Here is a 25,312-nt window from a genome sequence, read left to right as displayed (position 1 = left end):
ATATATACAATTTCATTAGTATATGGGATAATATATTGCTTTTGACACAGTATTTTATTATGCCATATTTATAGGCTTCTCATTTTTATTGAGTGACATTTTATTTTTTAAAGATCTAATTGGCTTTATTAAGAGATTCATTAATTTGGCAGCCTCCCATATAGCAACTGGAACTCTCCTATTTTTATTTAAATAACTGATACATGAACCAAGAAAATAAACTCCTAGACATGGACCATCACCACCTGCGGCAGCACATCACTTGCCCACACCTGGTGAACTGTAGCTGTTAGAGTACCTAGAATGCCCAGATGTTCTTCTTCAGCTTTTCTCTCCACTGGAACTTGGAATGTGCCATCAGTGTATTGCCGATACACAACTTTCTTGTATTTTGAGCCTATGTAAAATTCTTCCTTATCTAAAAATGCATTATTCGAAACACTTAAAAAAAACACACACACAACTAAGTTAGTATTTGTTTTAGTGAAAGTGGAAGTTGAGTTTTAAGTTTTGAACAAACATACAATTTTTACTTAAGTAATTGTGCTAGTTTTCAATACCACTCTCCCATTCCCGCAAGACTTTAAAAATAGACATGGGTGGTAGGAAGTGCACCTAGGCAGAGTGGAGCCTGGATTCTACCACTAAAATGACCCCCAGCTAGTCATTTCTCATTGGAGTCTTGGTTTTTTCTCCTCTGAAATGAGGTATTAGAGGAGGCCATATCCAAGGTTTATTTATTGCTCTAAAACTGTATGGGTCCAGATTTCACCACTGACATGTTCCCTGGATACTACAATGTTTCTAGTCTATAGGAACTGAAGTAGCCATGTTTTTCTAGATATTTCCTTTACCTAAAGTTTTTATTGACTCCTAATGGCTCCTGTGGCCTTTTGACTGTTTTACCCCAATCACTGAAATAACCTTTTACTCCTTTACATCACAAATCATAATCACCATCAGTCAAACTGCCCAGGTAACCACTGTCTAGATATATGTTATGAACCAGATCTGAATACATGCCCACTCCCATCTGTCCAGTCATACCACAAAGGGCTGGTGCATTATGTGGGAGATAATAGAGGGGACAGAACAAAAGGAATAACCACAGTGTGGTTGAAGCTGCTCTAAATGGAATGGTTCTGCAGCTCCAACCACCACCCTTAGCTAACATCTATTCAAACTGAACTTATTTTTTTCAGTCCCATGATTTCTTTCAAAAGGTACCCAGCCCCAGCAGAGGGAGCCATGATTTACTTGTTATTGGTGGTTTTGAACCGTATTTTCCTGTAACTTCTTTGAGGGCAGAGACCATATCTATAATACTGCCCTCAATTTAAAGTTTTCTTTCATACATACTAGTCATAGCTTTAAAAATGTGAAATAACTGATTAATAGACTAGTAACAAAATCTTTGGAGAAAATATAACATAAATAGCAAATAGTTGATAGAGAAAATAATACTTTAGCTCTGAACTGAGACATTAATTGTGGTGTAAGTTTGAAAATCAGTGACAAGATAAGGGCACATGAATGTAAGAAGACAGTCCAATAGAAAAGAAACATGAATAACTACAAATGGAAAATTGCCTGTGAGAAAATTGAAACTGAAATTAATGAGAAGGATGCCTAGGAAGCATTTTGTTGTTATTCTTATTTAACACAACTTTATTTTACTGCAATTTAACATAATTCTGCCTTCTTGAAAGAGAAACTAAAAAATTGGGAATCTGCCTAGAGAATTACCTTTGCTCTTGTAAACGATGCAGCTCCTTTTCCCATTCCCTGCTTGGAGAGTAATCCCATTCCACCTCCACCGCGGCAATGAAGTAGGTCCGCTCTCCCAGGTATAGGTTTGGATTCTCAGACAGCTGCCTGCGTTGGCTCACAGTATATTTTTGCTTCATGCCACCGGTGTAGTGATCAGTTGTGAGGCACTCAACATCGAAAGTCCCTTGAAAGGTAAATGAGAAAGCATGTCACTCCTTTGCTCATTACCTTCCGTGGTTCCTCACTTTACTCAGAATCAATACCAAAGTCCTTACTGTGGCCTGGGTTACATCAGCTGGCTTCCCACACCTCTGATCATGTGGCCTACTACTCATGCCACCCAAGCCACATGTCAAGGGTTTGCCTGCCTCAAGGCATTTGCATTTGCTATTTTCTCTGTATCTGAACTTGTGTAATGAATGAAGGAAAGGTTGCCCTGGACCTGTCTTACCTTTTAGTGGCACATAAGGAACAACAACAACAAAAAGCCTGAAACAAGTTATCATTTTTTCATTTTTTTGTTGTTTGTTTTACTCATTCAGAGCAAGACCTGTGGGAGTCTCTGAATTTGCATGGCTATGGTTCTAGTATAAGTTATGTAATTGCAAAGAATTGACAAATGAACACTACATCTAGGCTATAGAAAAATGATGAGAAGTTTAGGTAAAGAACCTTTAGTGAGTCCTCTAGTGTCTAGTCTGATTTGACAGTGTAACAGGGAATAAAAAATTTATACTACTATGGCTAACCATAGAATAGAACTAAAATAAGAACCAAAAAGGAGGTTAAAAAAGGTGGCAGAGTAAGTGGAAGCTACACTGACAGTCTCCCAGGAATAACTGGAAGTACAACTAAAATACGAAAAACCACCCTGAAAAATCAATTGAAGACTAGCTGGAGAGAACCCTGATAACCAAGGATGGAAAGTGGAGACCCCATAGAGACTAGTAGGAACTGCTGGCCAAGCTCCCACAGACAGCAGCTGAAGGCCTGGAGGGATATCTCAACTGTGGGAGGTTCCTACTGGGAACCCTGGATTCTAAACCTGAAGCTGGGCATGATAACCCTGAGAATCAAAACTGATAAAAGTGCCCACTGAATGTCTGGCTGTGAAAAGCAGTAGGGTTACTGTCCACCAGTGAGAGATGGCTGGAAATGCAGGCACTCTCTTAAAGGGAAAAAAAAAAATGTGTTCAGACATGCACCTTGGGCTCTGGCAGAGGGAGGGCAGAGAAGACTGGAGCTATGTGAGGAGATTTCAGGGTTGGGGGCTCTGGGATTGGAGCTCAAAGGGCAACCACCCTGCTTTCCTGTGCTGAGTCATTCCATCACACTGTGGGAGGACCTTTGCTATCCAGGTGGTTTTTGCCTGAAGAGAAGGCAGTTACTCCTATTGGAAGAACTGTGGTCCATAGCCTGAGGCTAATCAAACTGTAAATTGGACTGAAGGCAGAGGCAGATCTCTGGAGGCTTTGAGTGTTTGCCTGATTTCCTTCTGGGCCTGGGGCTAGGAAAAGCAGACCCTGGTGCACATCTTGGTTATTTCCAAAGGTACCCAGCCCCAGCAGAGGGAGCCATAAGCTATAGATTTTTGATAGCCCAAACAGGATACTAAGGGCCACTCAGAAACAGTGTCTGCACTAGAGATTGGGAATCATAGCAGATCAACCTAATACATGACACAAACCCAAATAGGTAGTAAAATGGGGAGACAAAAAACAAACAAACAAACAAAAACCTCAAATAAAAGAACAAGAGAATTCTCAAGAAGAGGTAAACAAAATGGAGATAAGAAATTTATCTGATATGGAGTTCAGCATAATGATGGCAAAGAAGCTCAACAGCATGAGAAAAGATTTAGTAATTATGAAAAAATACCAGAAAGAGATAAAGAATGACATAGCACTAATAACACATTGTAAGGAATACACAGCAGATTAGCAGAAGCCAAGAATTGGATCAGTAAATTAGAAGACAGATAGGAAAAAATCACTCAATCAAAAAGAAAAACAAACAAACAAACAAAAGAACCAAAAAGTAAAGGACCAAAAATAAGAAAGAAAAAAAAACAATTAAAAAATAGGAGGACAGCTTAAGGGAGCTGTGAGACACCATGAAATGTAACAATATTCACATTATAGGAGTGCCAGAAGAGAAGAAAGCAAGCAGGAGATAGGGAACATGTTTGAAGAAATAATGGGAGAAAACTTCCCTAACCAAGTGAAGGGAACAGTCACGCAAGTCCAGGAGGCATAGAGGGTACCAAGCAGGAAGAACCCAAACAAGTTCTCACCCAGACGCATCATAATTAAAATGCCAAAAATTAAAGACAAAGAATTTTAAAGGCAGCAAGAGAAAATCAATTTGTTACTTACAAAGGAGCTCAGATAAGGCTGTCAGCTGATTTCTCATCAGAAACTCTACAGGCCAGAAAAGAATGGTATGAAGTATTCAAGGCAATGAAAAGAAAGGATCTGAAACCAAGATTACTATATCCAGCAAGGCTATCATTTAAAATAGATGGTAAAATAAAGAGGTTCCCAGACAAAAAGATGGCTAAAGGAGTTTACCACTACCAAAAAGGCACTGTAGAAATGCTAATGAGAAGAAGAAATATATCAGAGAGAAACATACTAGGCATACAGAATTAAAATGACAAGAAATAAGTACCTATCAATAATAACCTTAAATGTAAATGTATTAAATGCTCCAATCAAAAGATATAGAGTAGCTGAATGGATACAAAACCGTGACCCAATTCTATGCTGTCTTCAAGAGACCCACGTCAGAACAAAAGACTCATACAGGATGAGAGTGAAGGGATGGGAAAAATTTCTATGCAAATGGAAATATAAAAAACCTGGAGTAGTAATACTCATATCTGACAAAATAGACTTCAAAAGGAAGGCCATCACAAGAGACAACAAAGGTCACTATATAATAATAAAGGGATTGATTCAACAAGAGAATATAATGCACCCAATATAGGAACACCTAAATGTGTAAAAACACAAAACAAACCCACAACTTCTAGAAGACATTATGGGAGAGATCGACAGCAATACAGTCATAGTGAGTGACGTTAACACTCTGCTGATTTCACTGGATAGAGCTTCCAGATTAAAAACTAACAAAGAAACAGTGACTCTAAATGACACAGTGGATCAGATGGATTTAATTGACATTTGTAGAATATTTCACTCCAAAGCAGCAGAATATACATCCTTCTCAAGTGCACATGAGATAGATCCCATGTTAGGACATAAAACAAGTCTCTACAAGTTCAAGGAGACTTAAATAATATCAAGTATCTTCTTAGATCATAATGGAATGAAACTAGAAATCAACTACAGTAAAAACACCCCAAAACATTCAAACACATGGAGGCTAACTAGCATGTTATTAAACAATGAATGAGTTACTAATGAGATCAGAAAGAAATAAAATAAAAAACTTCCTGGAAACAAATGAAAATGAACACATAAAAATCCAAAATCTCTGGGACACAGCAAATGTATTCCTGAGAGGGAAGTTCATAGCACTAAAGGCCTACCTCAAAAAACAAGAAAAATTAATAATAAACTATTTAACCCTACAACTGAAAGAATTAGAGAACAACAAGAAAATCCCAGAGTAAGTAGAAGGAAGGAAATAAAGATTAGAGCAGAAATAAATGACATAGAGATTAAAAAAAAAAAAAACACCCACAAACAATACAAAATATTAATGAAACCAAGAACTGTTTCTTTGAAAAAAAATAAACAAGATTGATGAACTATTAGCCAGATTCATCAAGAAGCAAAGAGATGGAGAAACCAAGATGGCGGCATAGGTAAATACTGGAAATAGCTGCCTCGCAAAACCACTTAAAAAATACAACTAAAAGACAAAACAGACATCATCCAGAACCGCAGGAAGGCTGGCTGAGTGAAAATTCTACAACTAGAAGGAAAGAGAAAAGCACACTGAGACTTAGAGGAGGTACTGAGGTGCACGTGGAAAGGGCTGGCAACTGAGGACATGGTTGTCTTTTTCAATCAGGAGGGAGTCTCAAGCTCCCAACTGCTCTGAACTCCAGTTCCAGGCAAGTCTCTGGGGACCCAGACTCATAGGGGGAGAAACTGGACTGTCTGGCATTGGTAGGAACTTGAGAGCGGCTTTCTCTCAGAGGTGCTTGCAGCAATTACCAAGGGACACTGAGACGCTGGGCCTCTTAGGGTAGGACTGAGGATCAGCCATAGCTGTTTGCTCCACCCTGTTGATTCCCTGAGACCCCGCCCCACCCAAGCTGTGTGCAGAGGCTTTTGCATATGAAAGGCCTGTCCCTTTGCAATCTGAAAATTACCTAACAAACTGCAGCTGGGTCAGAGAGACCCAGAACATCCAAAAGAAGGCCCAAGGCCCCACAGCAGCTTGCATTGCTTCACAGCTGGGCCTCATCTGGGCACCTCCAGACCCCAAACAAAGAAGAGGAATCTGCAGATCTCTCCATAGCTCCTGCTGGGTAGCCTCAGGAAGAGGCTAAATTAGCACCTCCTTAGAGATCCAAGAGCCAGTGTACCCAGTGGTCAGAGTGGGACCATCCAGATTACAACTCCTCAGATCCATAAGGGACACACTCAGGGGGCAGACTCAGTGAGCACCAAGACCCACTGAAACAATTCTTGCCCCAGAAAGGTGTCTCCAGCACAGAAGTTCTCCCACTACAGACACAGCTAATTCTCATAGCCAATTGGTCTGGAGGTCAATTTCTCCCAGTGATACCTACAACAATCAAGGTTTAACTACAACAAGACTGTGCACAAAGCCCACAAAGGGGTGCACCAAGAGTGTCTACCTCATGTAATTGGGGAGGCTGAGCCACTGGGCCCTATAGGACACCTAGCACAGAAGGCTACTCTATCAACACAGGGAAGCATAAAAAATGTGGAGACAAAGAAACAGGTCACAAATAACAGAAATGGAGGAAAGCAAACTACAGGATATAGAGTTCAAAACCACACTTGAAAGGTTTTTCAAGAATTTTCTAGAAACCACTGATAAATTTAGTGAGACCCTCGAGGTTATGAAAAAGGACCAACTAGAAATTAAGCATACACTGACTGAAATAAAGGATATTATGCAGAATTCCAACAGCAGACTAGAGGATCGCAAGAACCAAGTCAAAGATTTGAAATACGAAGAAGCTAAAAACACCCAACCGGAAAAGCAAAAAGAATCCAAAAATATGAAGATAGTGTAAGGAGCCTCTGGGACAACTTTAAGCATACGAACATCTGAATTATGGCGGTGCCAGAAGAAGAGCGAGAGCAAGATACTGAAAACCTATTTGAAGAAATAATGACAGAAATCTTCCCCTACCTGGTGAAAGAAATAGACTTATAAGTCCAGGAAGCACACAGAACCCCAAACAAAAGGAATCCAAAGAGGACCACACCAAGACACATCATAATTAAAATGCCAAGAGCAAAAGACAAAGAGAGAATCTTAAAAGCAGCTAGAGAAAGACAGTCAGTTACCTACAAGGGAGTACCCGTAGACTGTCAGTTGATTTCTCAACAGAAACTATGCAGGCCAGAAGGGAGTGGCAAGAAATATTCAAAGTGATGAATAGCAAGAACCTACAACCAAGATTACTTTATCCAGCAAAGCTAGCATTCAGAATTGAAGGTCAGATAAAGAGCTTCACAGATAAGGAAAAGCTAAAGGAGTTCATCACCACCAAACCAGTATTATATGAAATGCTGAAAGGTATCCTTTAAGAAGAGGAAGAAGAAGAAGATGGTAAAGATACAAATTATGAACAACAAATACACATCTATCAACAAGTGAATCTAAAAATCAAGTGAATAAATAATCTGATGAACAGAATAAACTGGTGAATATAATAGAATCAGGGGCATAGAAAGGGAGTGGACTGACTATTCTCAGAAATCGTACACCTATGGATGAGGACAGTGGGGGGTGGGGTAAGGGCAGAGGGTGGGGTGGGAACCAGGTGGGGGGTAGCTATGGGGGGGGGGGAAAGAGGAACAACTGTAATAATCTGGACAATAAAGATTTAATTTTTAAAAAAAGAAGCAAAGAGAGATGACCCCCCCCTCCCAAAAAAAAAAAACAATCAGAAAAGAAGGTGGTGAAGTAACAACTGACACCACAGAAATACAAAGGATTGTAAGAAAATACTATGAACAACTATATGCCAATAAGCTGGACAATGTGAAGGAAATGGACAAATTCCTAGAAAAATACAATCTCCCAAAACTAAATCAGGAAGAATCAGAAAACCTGAATAGGCCAATAACAACTGATGAAATAAAAGCTGTAATAAAAAAAACTCCCAGATGGCTTCACAGGGCAGTGAGAGTTCTGCCAAACTTTCAAAAGAAGAAATAACATCTCTGCTCCTTAAACTATTTGAAAAAAGTGTAAGAGAAAGGAACACTTTCAAGCTCTTTTTATGAGGCTAACTTTATCCTAATTCCAAATCCAGATAAAGACACTATAAAGAAAGAAAATTATAGGCCAATATCCTCGATGAACATAGATGCTAAAATCCTCAACACCATATTAGAAAAGCAGATCCAGCAACATATTTAAAAAAATCATACACCATGACCAACTGGGATTTATTCCAGGGATGCAAGGCTGGTACAATAGTCTCAAATCAATAAACGTGATACATTACAGAAAAAAATTGAAAGACAAAAATCACATGATCATATCAATAGATGCAGAAAAGCATTCAACAATATCCAACACCCAGTTTTGATAAAAACGTTCAGCAAAGTGGAAGTAGAGGGATCATACCGCAACAGAATAAAGGCCATATATGACAAACCTACAGTCAACATCTTACTCAGTGGGCAAAAATTAAAACTATTTCCCCTAAGAACAGAAAAAAGACAGGGATGCCCACTCTCACCACTCTTATTCAACATAGTACTGGAAGTCCTAGCCCCACAGTGATCAGACAAGAAGAAGAAATAAAAGGCATCCAAATTGGAAAGGAGGAAGTAAAACTGTCATTATTCAAGGATGGCATGATATTGTACATAGAAGACCCTGAAGACTCCACCCAAAAGCTACTAGATCTAATAAATGAATTTGGCAATGTAGCAAGTTACAAAATTAACACCCAGAAATCAATGGCATTTTTATACACCAATAATGAATTCTCAGAAACTAAATAAACAATGCCCTTTATCATTGCAACAAAAACATTAAGATATTTAGGAATAAACTTAACCAGGGAGGTAAAAGACTTGTACTCAACTACTGGGCATTGAAAAAAGAGATAGAGATATAATCAAGTGGAAGAATATACCATGTTCATGAATAGGTAGAATTAACATCATTAAAATGTCCATCCTACCCAAAACAATCTACAGATTCAATGCAATCCCTATTAAAATACCAACAGCATATTTCACAGATCTAGAATACTCCAAAAATTTATATGGAAAAAAAGAAGATCCCAAAGAGCCTCAGCAATCTTGAGAAAGAAGAACAAATTTGGATGGATCACAATACCAGATATTAAGTTTTACTACAAAGCCACTGTACTCAAAACAGCCTGGTACTGGCACATGAACAGGGATATAGAACAATGATACAGAACAAAGACCCCAGAAATTGACCCAAGCCATTACACTCAATTTATATTTGACAAAGAAGGCAAGAATATATAATGGAGTCAAGAAAGTCTTCAATAAATGATATTGGGAAAATTGGACAGACACATGCAAAAAAAGAAAAAGAAATTAGACCACTAACTTACATCATACACAAGAATAAACTCAAAATGGATAAAAGACTTAAATGTAAGCCATGGAACCATAAAAACCCTAGAAAAAACCAAAGGCAGCAAAATCTCAGACATCTCTTTTAGTAACATATTTATAGATACATTTCCTAGGGCAAAGGAAACCAAGGAGAAAATAAACTAATGGAAGTACATCAAAATAAAATGAAACCATCAACAAAATGAAAAGGGAACCCATTCTATAGGAGGACATATTTGGCAAAGATACAGCTGATATTCAAAATATAAAAGGAACTCATACAAGTTAACAAAAGAAAGTCAAACAATCCAATTAAAAAATAAGTAAAGAACCTAAATAGACACTTCTCCAAAGCAGACATACAGATGGCCAAGAGACATATGAAAAATGCTCAAAGACACTGACCAACAGAGAGATGCAAAATATAATGACAATGAGGTATCAGCTCATACCTGACAGAAAATTACCATCAACCAATCAACAAGTGACAAGTGCTGGTGAGGATGTGGAGAAAAGGGAACACTAGTACACTGCTGGTGGGAAAACAGTATGCAGTTCTCTCAAAAAATTAAATATGGAATGCTATTTGACCCAGTGATCCCAATTCTAAGAATATATCCTAAGAGACCTGAAACACCTATCAGAAAGAATGTATTTACCCCAATGTTCATAGCAGCACAATTTACAATAGCTAACATCTGGTACTGGCACAAGAACAGCCCAAGTGCCCATCAGTAGATGAGTGGATAAAAAAGCTGTGGTACATTTACACAATGGAATACTATGCAACAGTAAAAAAGAAGGATCTCTTACCCTTTAAGACAGCATGGATGGACCTGGAGAGTATTATGCTAAGCGAAAAAAGCAAGTCAGAGAAAGATAAGTATCATATGATCTCATGTGTGGAATCTAATGAAAACAATAAACTGATGAAAAAATAGGTCTAGAGACATGGAAGTATAGAACAGACTGTGGAATCTCAGAGGGAAGGTGGGAGAGGGTGATAGGTAGGAGGAGGGCAACCTAAGAACTTGCATATATGCATAACCTATGGACACAGATAATAGGGTGGTTAAGTCCTGGGGTAGGGTGTCAGGGCAGGCTAGAATTGTTCAAGGGGGAAAAAAGGGACATTTGTAATCCTTTCAACAATAAAGATTTAATTAAAAAATAAGAATGAACAAGAAAAACATTAAAAAATCTATATAAAGCAACCCATATTAATCTGAGTAAGTGTTAAACCCAATTTACTACTGTGACCTGATTTTTTCTTTTGAAACTAGTGCTTACATGTTAAAAGTTTTAAAATATACTTATACTTTATAGTTCAGGATTTTCCATTCCTATGCAAACTTAGGAAGCAGCCTGGTCTCAAGACCCAGCTGATGCCAACCACTCAGTCATAGGAACTCAGCAGACAAAAAGACCAGATAGCCAATTCAAGAATGGTCACCATAAAGATCCATATAAAAGCCTATGGGAAGACGTCCTTTACATCCTACACATCATACATGTCCACAGTTTTCTCCTCCCTCTTTCAGTCCTATAGAATTTGTTAGACTGACCAGAGTTGTTAAGTTAGGCTTTGGGACAAAAGTCCCCATCTCCTTGAGAAAGAAGAACAAAGTAGGTGGGATCTCAACACCAGATATCAAGCTGTATTACAAAGCCACTGTTCTCAAAACTGCCTGGTACTGGCACAAGAACATATAGATCAATGAAATAGAATAGAGAACCCAGAAATCAACCCAAACCACTATGCTCAATTAATATTCGACAAAGGAGGCATGAACATACAATGGAGTCAAGACAGCCTCTTCAATAAATGGTGTAGGAAAATTGGACAGATACATGCAAAAATAAATGAAACTAGACCACCAAACTTACACCATACACAAAAATAAACTCAAAATGGATAAGGACTTAAACATAAGATGGGAAACCATAAAAATACTAGAGGAATCCACAGGCAGCAAAATCTCAGACATATGCTGAAGGAATTTCTTCACTGATACTGCTCCTAGGGCAATGGAAACTAAAGAGAAAATAAACAAATGGGACTACATCAAAATAAAAAGCTTTTGTACAGCAAAAGAAACCATCAACAAAACCATAAGAAAGCCCACTGCATGGGAGAACATATTTGCAAATGTTATCACTCATAAGGCTTTAATCTCCAACATTTACAGGGAACTTATACAACTTAACAAAAGGAAGATAAACAACCCAATCAAAAAATGGGCAACAGACCTAAATAGGCACTTTTTGAAAGAAGACAGAAGAAAGGCCAAAAGACATATGAAAACATGCTCAAAGTCACTAATCATCCGAGAGATGCAAATTAAAACGACAATGCAATACCATCTCACACCTGTCAGAATGGCTGTCATCAACAAATCAATAAAGCACAAGTGCTAGCAAGCATGTGGAGAAAAAGGAACCCTCATGCACTGCTGGTGGGAATGCAGACGGGTGCAGCCACTGTGGAGAACAGTATGGAGTTTCCTCAAAAAACTAAAAATGGAACTCCCATTTGACCCAGTGATCCCACTTCTAGGAATATTTCCCAAGAAACTAGAAACACCAGTTAGGAAGGATATATGCACCCCTATGTTCATAGCAGCAAAATTCACCATAGCTAAGATTTGGAAACAGCCTAAGTGCCCATCAATAGATGAGTGGATTAGAAAACTGTGGTACATCTACACAATGGAATACTATGCTGAGGTAAAGAAGAAGGAACTTTTACCATTTGCAACAGCATGGATGGAACTGGAGAGCATTATGCTAAGTGAAATAAGCCAGTCAGAGTAAGATAAATATCACATGATCTCACTCATTTGTGGAATGTAATGAACAACATAAACTGATGAACAAAAACAGATCCAGGGACAGAGAAGCACCGAACAGATCAAACCTCAGAAGGAAGGTAGGGGAGGGTGGGTGTAAGGGGGAGAGATCAACCAAAGGGCTTACATGCAAGCATATAGGCCTAACCAATGGACACAGACAACAGGGGGGGTGAGGGCATGAGTCGGCGGGATAGGGGGTAATGGACACATATGTAATAACTTAATCAATAAAGAAATTTAAAAAAAAGTCCCCATCTTCTCAAGGAGCCAATATTTAAATAAATATAGTGCTTTCTTTTTCACCAGCACCTTTCTCACAAGTTTGGCTTTTGTTGCATTAAGAAGCTAAACCTGAATTTGGTTACACCAGCTATCTTTAAAAGAACCATAGTAAAAAAGTAGAATGTGTTAAGGATTCTGCTTTGTGGAAATGGGAGACATCCCAGTCTATTCTTTTGTCACTCACTTCCCTCCCACCCACAAACAGGAAGTGGACCTGTTTGGCATATAGCAGGGAGTTGCCTAGTCTTGCTCTTCCAAGGGAAGGAATGGTACTTGGGAAGCTTGGGGAAGGGATGAGTTTATCACCCACCACAGAATTATAAATCAAAACCTCAGGAATTGATCCAATAGAGAATTGTCTTGACGTTAAAGAAATACACCTTCAGTATCAGGCTGCATGGTGAGTGTGAGACTTGTTTGAGGGAAGAGGTTTGCTGTGTCCCTCCTTTCTTCTCTTGACAGATATGTGTTTCCTGAGAAGTAAATCCCATGTACATCAGCCTCATTTCCAGCACTGAATAAGTACCACGTGACCAAATCTCCTTTGCTCATATTGAGACCAGGCTGATTCCCATACATAAATCCATTCATGGCTGTAAAAGGTGAAAAACAACATTTTGAAAGTGGTTTACCTCATGTCCTATTACATGACAACCTCCTAGACTTTCCAGAGCTAACTTTATTTAATTTTTAAAAGACCCATTCTGGCCTCTCTACTCCTTTCTGTGTCAGCAGTGGCTTTGCAATTTCTTGATGTTCCCTCGAGAGCAGAAAGGAGCAGAGCTAAATGCAGTGTTCTCAGAGTTCTGTGCCCTAGGAATCTTACTGTTCTTCCAAGCTAGCCACTTTTCAGTTCTCTCAAGGGTCATATTGTGAACACCTAAGTATATGAGAAATACCACCTCTTCCTGGGCACTGTAGACTGGGAATGGGTTTGTTGTTCTAGATTGAAAATTCTATGATTTCTCTTGAATTAATAGGGCAGAGTATTTGCAGGAAGTTTTCTCTCACTGCTGTTTTTGATAGATAATATCTTTGGCTCCTCCAGAATGCAAAAATGCTAAATCAAAAGTATTATTTTAAAGATTGTGAGTAATGTAACTAGTATCAATCCAATTTTTTTAAAAAATCTATAAAACAACTTTACATTTTTTTCTTCTTGCTACAATCATTTTCACATGTTGTTTATTAGTGGTGTGGTGGTTTTTTTTTTTTTTTTTTCAAAAAAAACAATTAGCTCACTATTTCTGAACCCTAACTGCGTTTTAGAATTACACTGGGAGCTATAAATAAATCTGATGCCAGATTTCAATTAAATAAAAACCTCTGGAGCAGTGGTTCTCAACCTTCCTAATGCCGTGATCCTTTAATACAGTTCCTCATGTTGTGGTGACCCCCAACCATAAAATTATTTTCGTTGCTACTTCATAACTGTAATTTTGCTACTGTTATGAATCATAATGTAAATATCTGATATGCAGGATGTATTTTCATTGTTACAAATTGAACATAATTAAAGCATAGTGATTAATCACAAAAACAATATGTAATTATATATGTGTTTCCCGATGTTCTTAGGCGACCCCTGTGAAAGGGTTGTTCGACCCCCAAAGGGGTCGTGACCCATAGGTTGAGAACCGATGCTCTGGAGGTTGTCCTGAGCATTTAAAAAATAGCTTTAATAGTTTTTAAAAGCTCCCAGTTGATTCCAATGTGTAGTCAAGGGTGAGAATTATTGAAGTTTATTAAGAGCAGAGACCATATCTTTCTTCATATTAAATAATACAATGAGCCTGTCATTCTTAAGCCACAGATGAGAAAAGCATCTAATCAGCAGTTCTCAAAACTTGAACATAGATAAGAATCACCTGGAGGGTGTGTTAAGCATAGATTGCTGTCCCCACACCCAGAATTTATGATTCAGTAGGTCAGGGTTGGGGTCTAAGAATTTGCATTTCTAAGAAACCCTGCATGATGCTGATCACATACTAAGCAACATGCATCTAATCGACATATTTTGTATGTTTTATCCTGAATTAAGTGAGATGAGGAGTAACTGAACAATACATTAAATAATCAGTGATATTACCCTCACTATATTTGTTTATTGAAAATTGAACAATAGGCAAAGCTATTGGAGTTTTGGTATAATTAAAAGCATTCCATGTGCAACACTGAAATAACTTGAAGCATTGGTGGATGAGGCAGTACTTACAGTGCATCTTATTAGATTCCTGAAACTCTGCGTCGTCTTTATCCACCTGATCAGATGCAGTTGTAAACATTTTTATATTATCGTCCAAGAGCAAACTCTCATTCTCATCAAACACTATAGGGAACAAATAGAACTCCTTGTCTACATCTTTCTGTAAATAAAAGCAAGAACAATAAGGTGAAGGCAGAAGACGTAAAGCAGAAAGACTCCCATGTACACAACATTATTTTTGAAGAACAGAAGTTTCCATTCCTCTTTGTAAATGCACTCACAGAATCATCCAGTTGACCACTAGAGTTTTCCTTAGTATCTGTGTAGTGGAATTTTGGTTCAACATAATAACCTAAGCCTTTCGTTGTACCTAAAAGTTCTGACTCTCTTCTCCTTATCTTCCTGCCAGCTCTGCAGATAACTCATTGAACCCACCAAAAACAATTGTTCAAATGTTGTAAGGGGACATGTGCCTGTGCTAGAAATCAGGGAAAGTGCCATCTGCATTCATGAAAATGAAGAATCCTGTAAGGCAGAGTAGGAGGAAGCAGTTAGAGGGAAGCATCATCTTAAGAAAAATAGCCTGCCAGATAAATTGGAACAGGAATTTTCATAACCTCAAGGCATCTGAACCAGCACTTACTCCTGTTCCCCCATCCCTGGTGAAAAATAAGGAAGCAGAAATGCTATCTGGTCTAAGAAATGATTCAGTAGTTCAGAAGAAGGCAGTCAATCTAAGTAATCAAAGCATATGAGCCTCTAAGTACAAGTTACTGCCTCGCAAGAGAGAAAATTCAGAGATGATTGCATGTCTTTCTCCTGAGATTGTTTTCAGATCAAAAACAGTTATCAAATTTTAAAAATTCAACTAAAGCAGAGATCTGAGGCTAGATCCAACAGAAAATCAATAGTGGAGATGATCTTAAAAAAGCTCACATAAATCAGAAGAAAAGATGAAAAATATAGCAATGATTTTAAAGACAAGTTATAAAAGGAGAGACATAATGATAATAAATAATAGTGGAAATCATTGGACTTCGCTACTACAATAAATGTCAGAGGAAGTTGGAGTAGTATTTGTGTTTTTGTTGGGGAAAAGATTATGTTACGAAAATTCTCTATCAGGCAAAGAACAACAAAAAGATTTTCAGATGTGTAAGGTTTTCAACAGGGGACCACTACAATCACTTTATATTCTAATCTGCAGAGAAAAATTAAGTGGAAGTTTACAGGTCACATTTTCTGATTTTAATGAAACATAACTAAAAATTACTAATAAAAGGACAAAAAACTAAAAAACTTAGAAAGATCATATTTAATCCAAATAACTCTTAGATCAAAGGGGAAACAAAAGTGAATTATTACATATGTAGTAAATAACATCCATGAGAACACCATGAGTTATAATGTATGGAATATAACTAAACATATAAACTGAGAGTCTGAAGTACTTTTTATTTTAACAAAACCAAATAAAAATAAATATCTAAATATTTTAGAAACATAAAATTATAAAAAGAAAATTTAATAAGACAACATAGAAATTAATAAATTAGAACATTAAAATAGCTATACCTGCAAATGTAGTCTTTGTAAAGACCAATAAAATACACAAACCTCTGGCAAGTCTAACAAAAAAAAATTGAGATTCCGAATATTCCACATGGGAAATGAGAACAGAATATAATCACATGTATGAAAGATAAATAAAGACCACTGTGTACAATAAATGTGATCAGGTGACTTAGAAGGAGGTACCAGAATATACCAATACCCATGGGCGAAATAAAAACAGTGATTAAAACATAAATAACATAACTAGCTACTTCTTAAAAGTCACAAAGTCAAAAATTTCTAAGTAGCAGATGGGTTCCTATCTATTTAAACTCTTCTACAATATTAAAAACATAAGAATCTTCCCAATTTATTTAATGAAGATAACCATGATATAATGCCTGAAAATGCACACAAAATTTAAACTGGTATCACTTATAGCCTAGATGAGAAATTCTAAATAAAACACTATCATATATGCATAACCCATGGACACAGACAATAGTGTAGTGAAGGCCTGGAGTGGGGGGTGGGTGTGGGCTAGAAGAGGTCAGTGGGGATAAAAGGGGACATCTATAATACTTACAACAATAATGATTAAAAATAAATAAATAAATAAATAAACACTATCAAATTCAACACAGATATATTGGGGGGAAAAACACACCATAATTAAGCAATGTCTTTTTGCAGAAGTGCAAGGATAGTTCAACATTAGGAAATCCTTAATGTAGTTGTTACACTTATAAGGTAAAGGAGAAAAAAAATATGTTTAATATATCTTTTTTATTTTATTAATTTAAAAAATAATTTCAAGAAAATCTAAAAATATATTCTTATAAAATTTGACATCCTGCCACTAGCCCTTTGTTTTCCCCTCAGATCTTTGCAAGGCTGCTCCATGAAATTTAAATCTTACCCCGAATATTACCTCCACTTTATCTAAACTAGAAAGAAATTCTATTTACTATGATATTACCCTATTTTTTTTTTTAAAACTCTTGTCACTTTCTGAAGTTATCTATTTCCATTTTTTGTGTGTTTGCTTATCTTCTCTCTTTCCCACCCACTTCACACCCATCCCGCCCACTTCTCTGCTACACAACACATTACAATATAAACCCAATTAGAACAGGAAACTGACCTGTCTTATTTAGCAATGAATTCTGTGCCTAACACAGGACATTTTCTGAGCGGCTCAAGTGATGTTTTTTTTTTACTGTTTTTTTTTTTTTTTAATCCTCACCTGAGGATATTTTTTCCATTGATTTTTAGAGAGAGAGTAAAAGAGAGAGGGAAAGACAGATAGAAATATCAATGTGAGAGAAACACATAGATTGGTTGCCTCCTGCATGCCCCGGACCAGGGTCTGGGCTAGGAGGAGCCTGCAACCAAGGTACATGCCCTTGACCAGGAATCAAACCTGGGACCCTTTGGTCCGCAGGCTAACGCTCAAGTGATTTTAAATAGAAAAACGTTTTCAGTAAGCCAGAAATAAAAATTTAAAATACCAACTAATAGCCAATATCATACTTAGTGGTAAAATAATAGTTATCTTCATTAAGATCAGACACTAAACAAGGCACTATTTTACATTATTCAAATATTGTACCCAATCTGAAGCCACATGGCTGGTAAGTGAAAGAGCCAGGATGAAAACTTTTACTGCCTCCTGTAGATCTTCCTGTGTAGTGACTCCTTCATTTGCAAAATGAAGATGATGAAACATGCAGAGGATAAAACTCACATTTTAAATCTCAACTCACTAGTTCCTCCTCTCGAAAAAGTGGGGATAACAATATTTAGCCGCTTGGGTTGGGAAGGCTAAATGAAGTGATATGTGTGAAAGTGCCTGGAAAGAGTTCAATAAATATTAGTCTCCTTTTATTCCTTCCCAAGGTAAGCACAATATCAAAGAATGGGATCCAGAGGTAGAAAACCATTTTTTTTTCAGTTACATGTTTTAAAATTTATAATTGCCAAATAAAAAATACAGATATAAACTTAACAAAAATTATCTAAAGCCTATATAAAAGAAACTATAAAATACTCCTGAAAAACACAAAAGTAGACTTGAATAAATGGAAAAACATGTTCTTCTGTAGGGTGACTCAAATTTATAATGATGTCTGTTCTGCCCTGGCCAGTGCGGTTCAGTTGGTTGGAGCACCCATCATCTCATACACTGAAGGGTGTGAGTTTCATTCCCTGTCAGGGCACATAACCAGGTTGTGGGTTCCATCCTTGGTCAGGGCGAATGCAGGAGGCAATGGATCAATGTTTCTCTTTCACACTGATGTTTCTCTCTCTCTCTCTCTCTCTCTCTCTCTCTCTCTCTCTCTCTCTCCCTCCCTCCCTCCCTCCCTCCCTCCCTCCCTCCCTCTCCCTTTCTTTCTCTCTCTAAGATCAATAATAAAATGAAATGATGTCTGGTTTTCATAATTTAATTTGTATATTTAGACAATCCCAACCAAACACTGTTAGGCTTTTTCCCCCCTGGAGCCAGCTAAGGTTTTATAAGGTTTATTAGAAAGAATAAGTTAGCAAAAATAGCTGTTAAAGTGGTGAAAAAGAAGTGCAATGAAGTATGGCTACTAGTCATTATATATATTATATAGATGCTATAATTAAAATAGTATGATATTGGTGCATGGATATATAGAGATGAATGAATTAGAATAAAAAATCAAGAAAAGGGCTGAATTGTGTATGAAAAATTTTTTTAAAATATATTTTATTGATTTTTTACAGAGAGGAAGGGAGAGGGATAGAGAGTTAGAAACATCGATGAGAGAGAAACATCGATCAGCTGCCTCCTGCACACTCCCCACTGGGGATGTGCCCACAACCAAGGTACATGCCCTTGACCAGAATCAAACCTGGGACCCTTGAGTCTGCAGGCTGATGCTCTAGCCACTGAGCCAAACCGGTTAGGGCTGTGTATTATGAAATTTTTGGTATCTGATAAAGGCAGCTTTCAAATCCATGAGGAAAAGTTAATAAATGGTGTTGAGATGTCTGAATAGTCATATAGAAAAAGATACATTTGATCCATTTCTCAACCATACACCTGGATAAATTCTAAATGGAACAGAGATTTAAATGTGAAAAATAAAACCATACAAGCACTTGAAGGCAGTATGGGTGAATTCCTTTAAAACCTGGGAAATGGAAAAACTTTCTTAACTATGACAAAATCTATAAATGAGAAAGGAAAAGTTGATAGAAATAAAAATTTTACATGGCAAATAACATTCATAAACAAAAGAAAAATAACTAAGAAAATAATATTTACAATTAATATCTCAGACAAAGGGTTTCTACCCCTAATGTATTAATAGTTTCCAAATCAGTAAAGAAAAATAAACATGTAAAAAGATGAGCTATAGATATAAACAGTCAAATAAAAGAAGTGAAAATAGTTCTTAACCATTTGAAAAGATGCTCAAATACTAGTAACAATAACAACAACAAACATTAAAATTATAGAGATACTGTTTATGTCTTATTAGATTAGTAAAAATTTCCAAATTTTTGGAAAAACAGATCATCTCACAATATACCTGGTAAGGATACAATATAGCACAATTCTTATGGCATGAAATTTGGCAAAATCTAGTAAAATTTTATATGTACTTATCTTTTGTCCAAGCAATATCACTTTTAGGAATTTATCCCAAAGGTATGCTGGCAAAAATACAAAGAGATGTATGAATAAGGCTACCCATTGTATTGTATTTGTAGAAGGATAGACTGGAAACAACCCAACCCCCTATCTAATAGTAGACTGGCTATATAAACTGTAGCATTTCTACACTATGGAGCAATAGCTATTGTAAAAAATGAATGAGGAATATCTCCATATATTACAGATGGGAGGGAATTATGGATTATATTGTAAAGTGAAAAAAAAGCAAGGATATGGATACACATACACATACATATTTGTTTATTTAAAAAATAAAAGAATAAGAATTAGAGAAGTATTCAATGACATTGAAAACAGGAACTCAATACAAAAAATCAATGAAACTAAAAGGTGATTCTTTGAAAATATTGATAAAATCAATAAGCCTCAAAGCAGACTAAGTGAAAAAGAGAGAGAACACAAATTACTAATATTAGAAATGAAACCTGGGACATCACTACTGATCCTATGAACATTAAAAAGATAATAAAGGAATACTATAAAAATTATATGCCTATAAAATTGGGAACTTAGATAAAATGGATAAATTCTGTAAAAGACACAGTTAGCCAAAATCACACAAGAACAGACAATCTGAATAGACTCATATCTCCTAAAGAACTGTTCAAAACAGAAAGCACCAGGCACAGCTGGGTTCATTGGTGAATTCTATCAAACATTTAAGGCAGAAATTATGCACATGCTATACAATTTAAGGAAGAAATTATGCACATTCTAAATAATTTAAGGAAGAAATTATGCGCATCCTATACAACTTAAGGAAGAAACTATGCGCATTCTATACAATCTTTAGAGGATAGAAACAGAGGAAATGCTTGTTTTCTCATTCTAAAAGGCCAGAATTGTTCTAATACCAAAATGAGACAAAGATATTACAAGAAAACTACAGACCAATATATCTCTAAGGAATATAGATGTAAAATGCGCCCCAAAATATTAGCAAATCAAATTCAACAATGTATCCTATCTAATAACAGAGAAACATGGTAATTAACCGTAACTTTGTTACCCTTCCCATTGGCTAATCAGCAAGATATGCAAATTAACTGCCAACCAAGATGGCGGCTGGCAGCCAGGCAGCTGAAGTGAACAGGAGGCTTGCTTGCTCCAGTGATGGAGGAAGCCAAGGTTCCCCGCCTGCCGCTGCCGGCCTCTGAGCTTGCACTCTAAGCAACTATGTTGAAATTATTGAACCTAAACAAACCCCGGAAACCTGCTTTCAGCCGTCAGAGCTGAGTGAGCAGGACCGCAACAGTGTTACAATTATAGAACCCAAACAAACCCAGATAACTGCTTTCAGCAGCCAAGGTCTCAGAGTAGGAGCTGAGCCTCAGAGCTAAAGCCAGCTCTCAGCTCCAGTGACAGCCATAGAAGGTAAATAAATCCCAGAATTTAAAAAAAAAAAGAAAAAAAGGAGAGGTTGGGAGCTTCAGTCACCCGCCAGCCTGAAAACGGCCCTCAGCCCCTCACCCAGACTGGCCAGGCACCCCAGTGGGGGCCCCCACCCTGAAGTGGGTGTGACCAGCTGCAAACAGCCATCATCCCCTCATCCAGGCTGGCCAGGCACCCAAGCAGGACCCCCACCCTGATCCGGGACACCCTTCAGGGCAAACCAGCCAGCCCCCTCCCGTGCACCAGGTCTCTATCCTATATAGTAAAAGGGTAATATGCAAACTGAACCTAACAGCAGAAAGACTGGGAATGACTGGTCACTATGACACACACTGACCACCAGGGGGCAGATGCTCAATGCAGGAGATGCCCTCTGGTGGTCAGGGCGCTCTCACATGGGAGGAACTCTGCTCAGCCACAAGCCAGGCTGACAGCTGCCAGTACAGAGGTGGTGGTGGCAGCCACTCCTGCCTCTGCAGCAGCACTAAGGATGTCCAACTACAGCTTAAGCCTGTTCCCTGCTGGCAAGTGGGCATCCCCCGAGGGCTCCCAGGCTGCCAGAGGGATGTCTGATTGCCATCTTAGGCCCAATCCCCCTGGGAGCGGGCCTAAGCCAGCAAGTGGTCATGCCCTGAAGGGTCCCATACTGCGAGAGGACACAGGCCGGGCTGAGGGACCGCCCCTCCACCCGAGTGCACAAATTTTTGTGCACCAGGCCTCTAGTCTAATATAATAAAAGAGAAACATGCAAATTGACCGCACCCCCACTACCCCCCAAGGAAATCTCACCAGCCAATCAGAATGACTATATGCAAATTAACCCAACCAAGATGCGGCCAGCAACCACGGAGCTGCAGCAAGCAGGAGGCTTGGTTGCCCCGGCGATGGAGGAAGCCAAGCTTCCCACCTGCCCTGGTCAGCTATGGCCTCTGCTCAAGGCAACAAAGTTTCAATTATAAAAGCTATATAAATCCCAGATACCTGCTTCCAGCAAGCCTCCTCTGGGAGCTTGGGTGGCTGGGGGCCGTGGCCAGCCTGCAAACAGCCATCAGCCCCTCACATAGACTGTCCAGGAACCCAGCAGGACCCCCCCCCCATCCTGAAGGGGGTGTGGCCAGCCTGAAAATGGTCCTCAGCCCCTCACTTAGGCTGGCTAGGCACCCCAGTGTTGACCCCCACACTGCAGCGGCAAAGGCCAGCCTGCAAACAGCCATCAGCCCCTCACCCAGGCTGACCAGGCACCCCAGGTAGGACCCCTACCCTGAAGGGGCTGTGGCCAACCTGAAAACAGCCATCAGCCACAACCTAATGGGGTGAGGGTCCCCACTGGGGGGCTTGGCCAGACTGCAAACAGCCATCTGCTCCTCACCCAGGCTGGGCAGGAACCCCAGCGGGGACCCCCACCCTGAAGGGGCTGTGGCCAGCCTGCAAACAGCCATCAGCCACTCATCCAGGCTGGACCCCCTCCCTGAAGGGGATGTGGCCAGTCTGCAATTAGCCCTCAGCCCCTCACACAGCCTGGCCAGGCAATCCAGCAGGACCCACACCCTGATCCAGGACACTCTTCAGGGCAAACCTGCCAGCCCCCACCCATGCACCAGGCCTCTATCCTATAGAATAAAAGGGTAATATGAAAATTGACCTTAACAGCAGAAAGACTGGGAATGACTGGTCACTATGACACACCCTGATCACCATGGTGCAGATGCTCAAAGCAGGAGCTGCCCCCTGGTGGTCAGTGTGCTCCCACAGGGGGAGCTCTGCTTAGCCACAAGCCAGGTTGACAGCTGCCAGTACAGCGGTGGTGGTGGCAGCCTCTCCTGCCTCCTCAACAGCGGTAAGGATGTCCTACTGCAGCTTACGACTGCTCCCCGCTGACAAGTGGACATCCCCCTAGGGCTGCTGGGCTGCCAGAGTGATGTCTGACTTCCAGCTTAGGCCCGATACCCCAGGGAGCGGGCCTAAGCCAGCAGGTGGTCATCCCCCAAGGGGTCCCAAACTGTGAGAGGGCACAGGCTGGGCTGAGGGACCCCCCGAGTGCACAAATTTTTGGGCACTGGGCCTCTAGTAAATATAACAATATTAGAAATATAACAATTCTTGCATGCAGGAAATTAATGCAAGGGGCTTGGCCTTAGCAGCCCCAGCTTCATCTGGAAGGTCTTCAGGAAGGTCGTTTGGCTGCCAATCTAATTAGCATACTATGCTTTTATTATTATAGATATCATGATCAAGTGGGATTTATCCCAGGTATGCAATTCTGGTCCAACATTCTAAAATCAGTTAATGTGAACCATCAAATCAATAGTCTAAAGAAGAAAAATCACATGATCATGCAAATAGATGCAGGAAAAAAGAATTTAACAAAATCCAACACTCATTTATGACTAAAAACTCTCAGTAAACTAAGAGCAAAGAGAAATTCCTTAACTTAAAAAATATTTACACACAAAAAAACTACTGCTAACATCAGACTTTATGGTGTGAAACTAAAAGTTTTCCCACTAAAATCAGGTACCAGGGAAGGATGTCTCCTCTTACCATTACTTTTAATGTTGTACTGGAAGTCTTAGCTAATGTAATGAGACAAGAAAAAAAAAAGGTATACTGATTGGGAAGAAAGAAATAAAGCTGTCTTTGTTGCCCAGCTAGTGACTCAGTGGTTGAACATCAACCCATGAACCAAAAGGTCACCAGTTTGATTCTTGGGCAGGGCACATGCCCAGGGTGCAGGCTCAATCCCCAGTGGGGGGCATACAGGAGGTAGCGAATTGATGATGTTTCTATTTCTTTATTCCTCTCCCTTCTTCTCTCTCTCTCTAAAAAAGTACATAAATAAAAAGAAAAAGAGAACTTAAAAATACAACTAAAAGACAAAACGGACATCATCCAGAACCACAGGAAGGCTGGCTGAGTGGAAATTCTACAACTAGAAGGAAAGAGGAAAGCACACTGAGACTCAGAGAAAGTGCGGAAGTAAAGTGCAGAAGTACGGAAGCGCACGTGGAAAGGGCTGGCATCTGAGGACTCAGCGCATGCTGAAAGGGCTGGCAACTGAGAACGCGGTTGTCTTTTTTAATCGGGAGGGAGTCTCAAGCTCCCGACTGCTCTGAACTACAGTTCCGGGCAAGTCTCTGGGGACCCAGACTCATACGGGAGAAACTGGACTGTCTGCCATTGGTTGGAACTCAAGGGAGGCTTTCTCTCAGAGGTACTTGCAGCGATTACTGGGACACTGAGAAGTGGGGCATCTTAGGATAGGACTGAGGATCAGCAATAGCTGCTTGCTCCACCCTGTTGAACCTCTGAAACCCCGCCCCACCCAAGCTGTGCGGAAAGGCTTTTGCATATGAAAGGCCTGTCCCTTTGCAATCTGAAAATTACCTAAAAAACTGCAGATGGGTCAGAGAAATCCGGAACTTCCAAAAGAAGGCCCAAGGCCCCACAGCAGCTGGCATTGCTTCACAGCTGGGCTCCTGCTGGGTAGCATCAGGCAGAGGCTAAATTAGCACTTCCTTAGAGATTCAAGAGCCAGTGTACCCAGTGGTCAGAGTGGGACCATCCGGATTACAACTCCTCAGATCCATAAGGGACACACTCAGGGGGCAGACTCAGTGACCACCAAAACCCCACTGAAGCAGTTCTTCCCTAGAAGGGTGTCTCCAGCACAGAAGTTCTCCCAGTGCAGACACAGCTGATTCTCACAGCCAATTGGCCTGGAGGTCAATTCCTCCCAGTGATCTTACAACAATCAAGGCTTAAC

The 25,312-nt window shown here is 39.3% G+C and overlaps 1 protein-coding gene across 4 annotated transcripts in view; it reads right to left on the bottom strand.

Moving 5' to 3' along the window:
- LOC132230557 (ceruloplasmin) overlaps positions 1–25,312 on the bottom strand; it is a 100,252-nt gene that overhangs the window by 30,695 nt on the left and 44,245 nt on the right. For all 4 annotated transcript variants that reach the window (XR_009451885.1, XM_059688183.1, XM_059688184.1 and 1 more), the window contains exons 10-13: positions 14,904–15,054; positions 13,069–13,281; positions 1,747–1,954; positions 299–441 (exon numbers count right to left, since the gene is read on the bottom strand). Coding sequence is in view for 3 of the 4 variants with exons in the window: in XM_059688183.1 (XP_059544166.1) it covers positions 299–441; positions 1,747–1,954; positions 13,069–13,281; positions 14,904–15,054 (715 nt within the window). In the remaining variant the exon portion in view is untranslated. The remainder of the gene's footprint in view (positions 1–298; positions 442–1,746; positions 1,955–13,068; positions 13,282–14,903; positions 15,055–25,312) is intronic.

This window comes from Myotis daubentonii, chromosome 3 (assembly GCF_963259705.1).
Source record: "Myotis daubentonii chromosome 3, mMyoDau2.1, whole genome shotgun sequence".
Classification (NCBI taxonomy): Eukaryota; Metazoa; Chordata; class Mammalia; order Chiroptera; family Vespertilionidae; genus Myotis; species Myotis daubentonii.
Note: the sequence above shows the minus strand (reverse complement) of the source record. Positions and strands in the feature narration are given on the sequence as shown.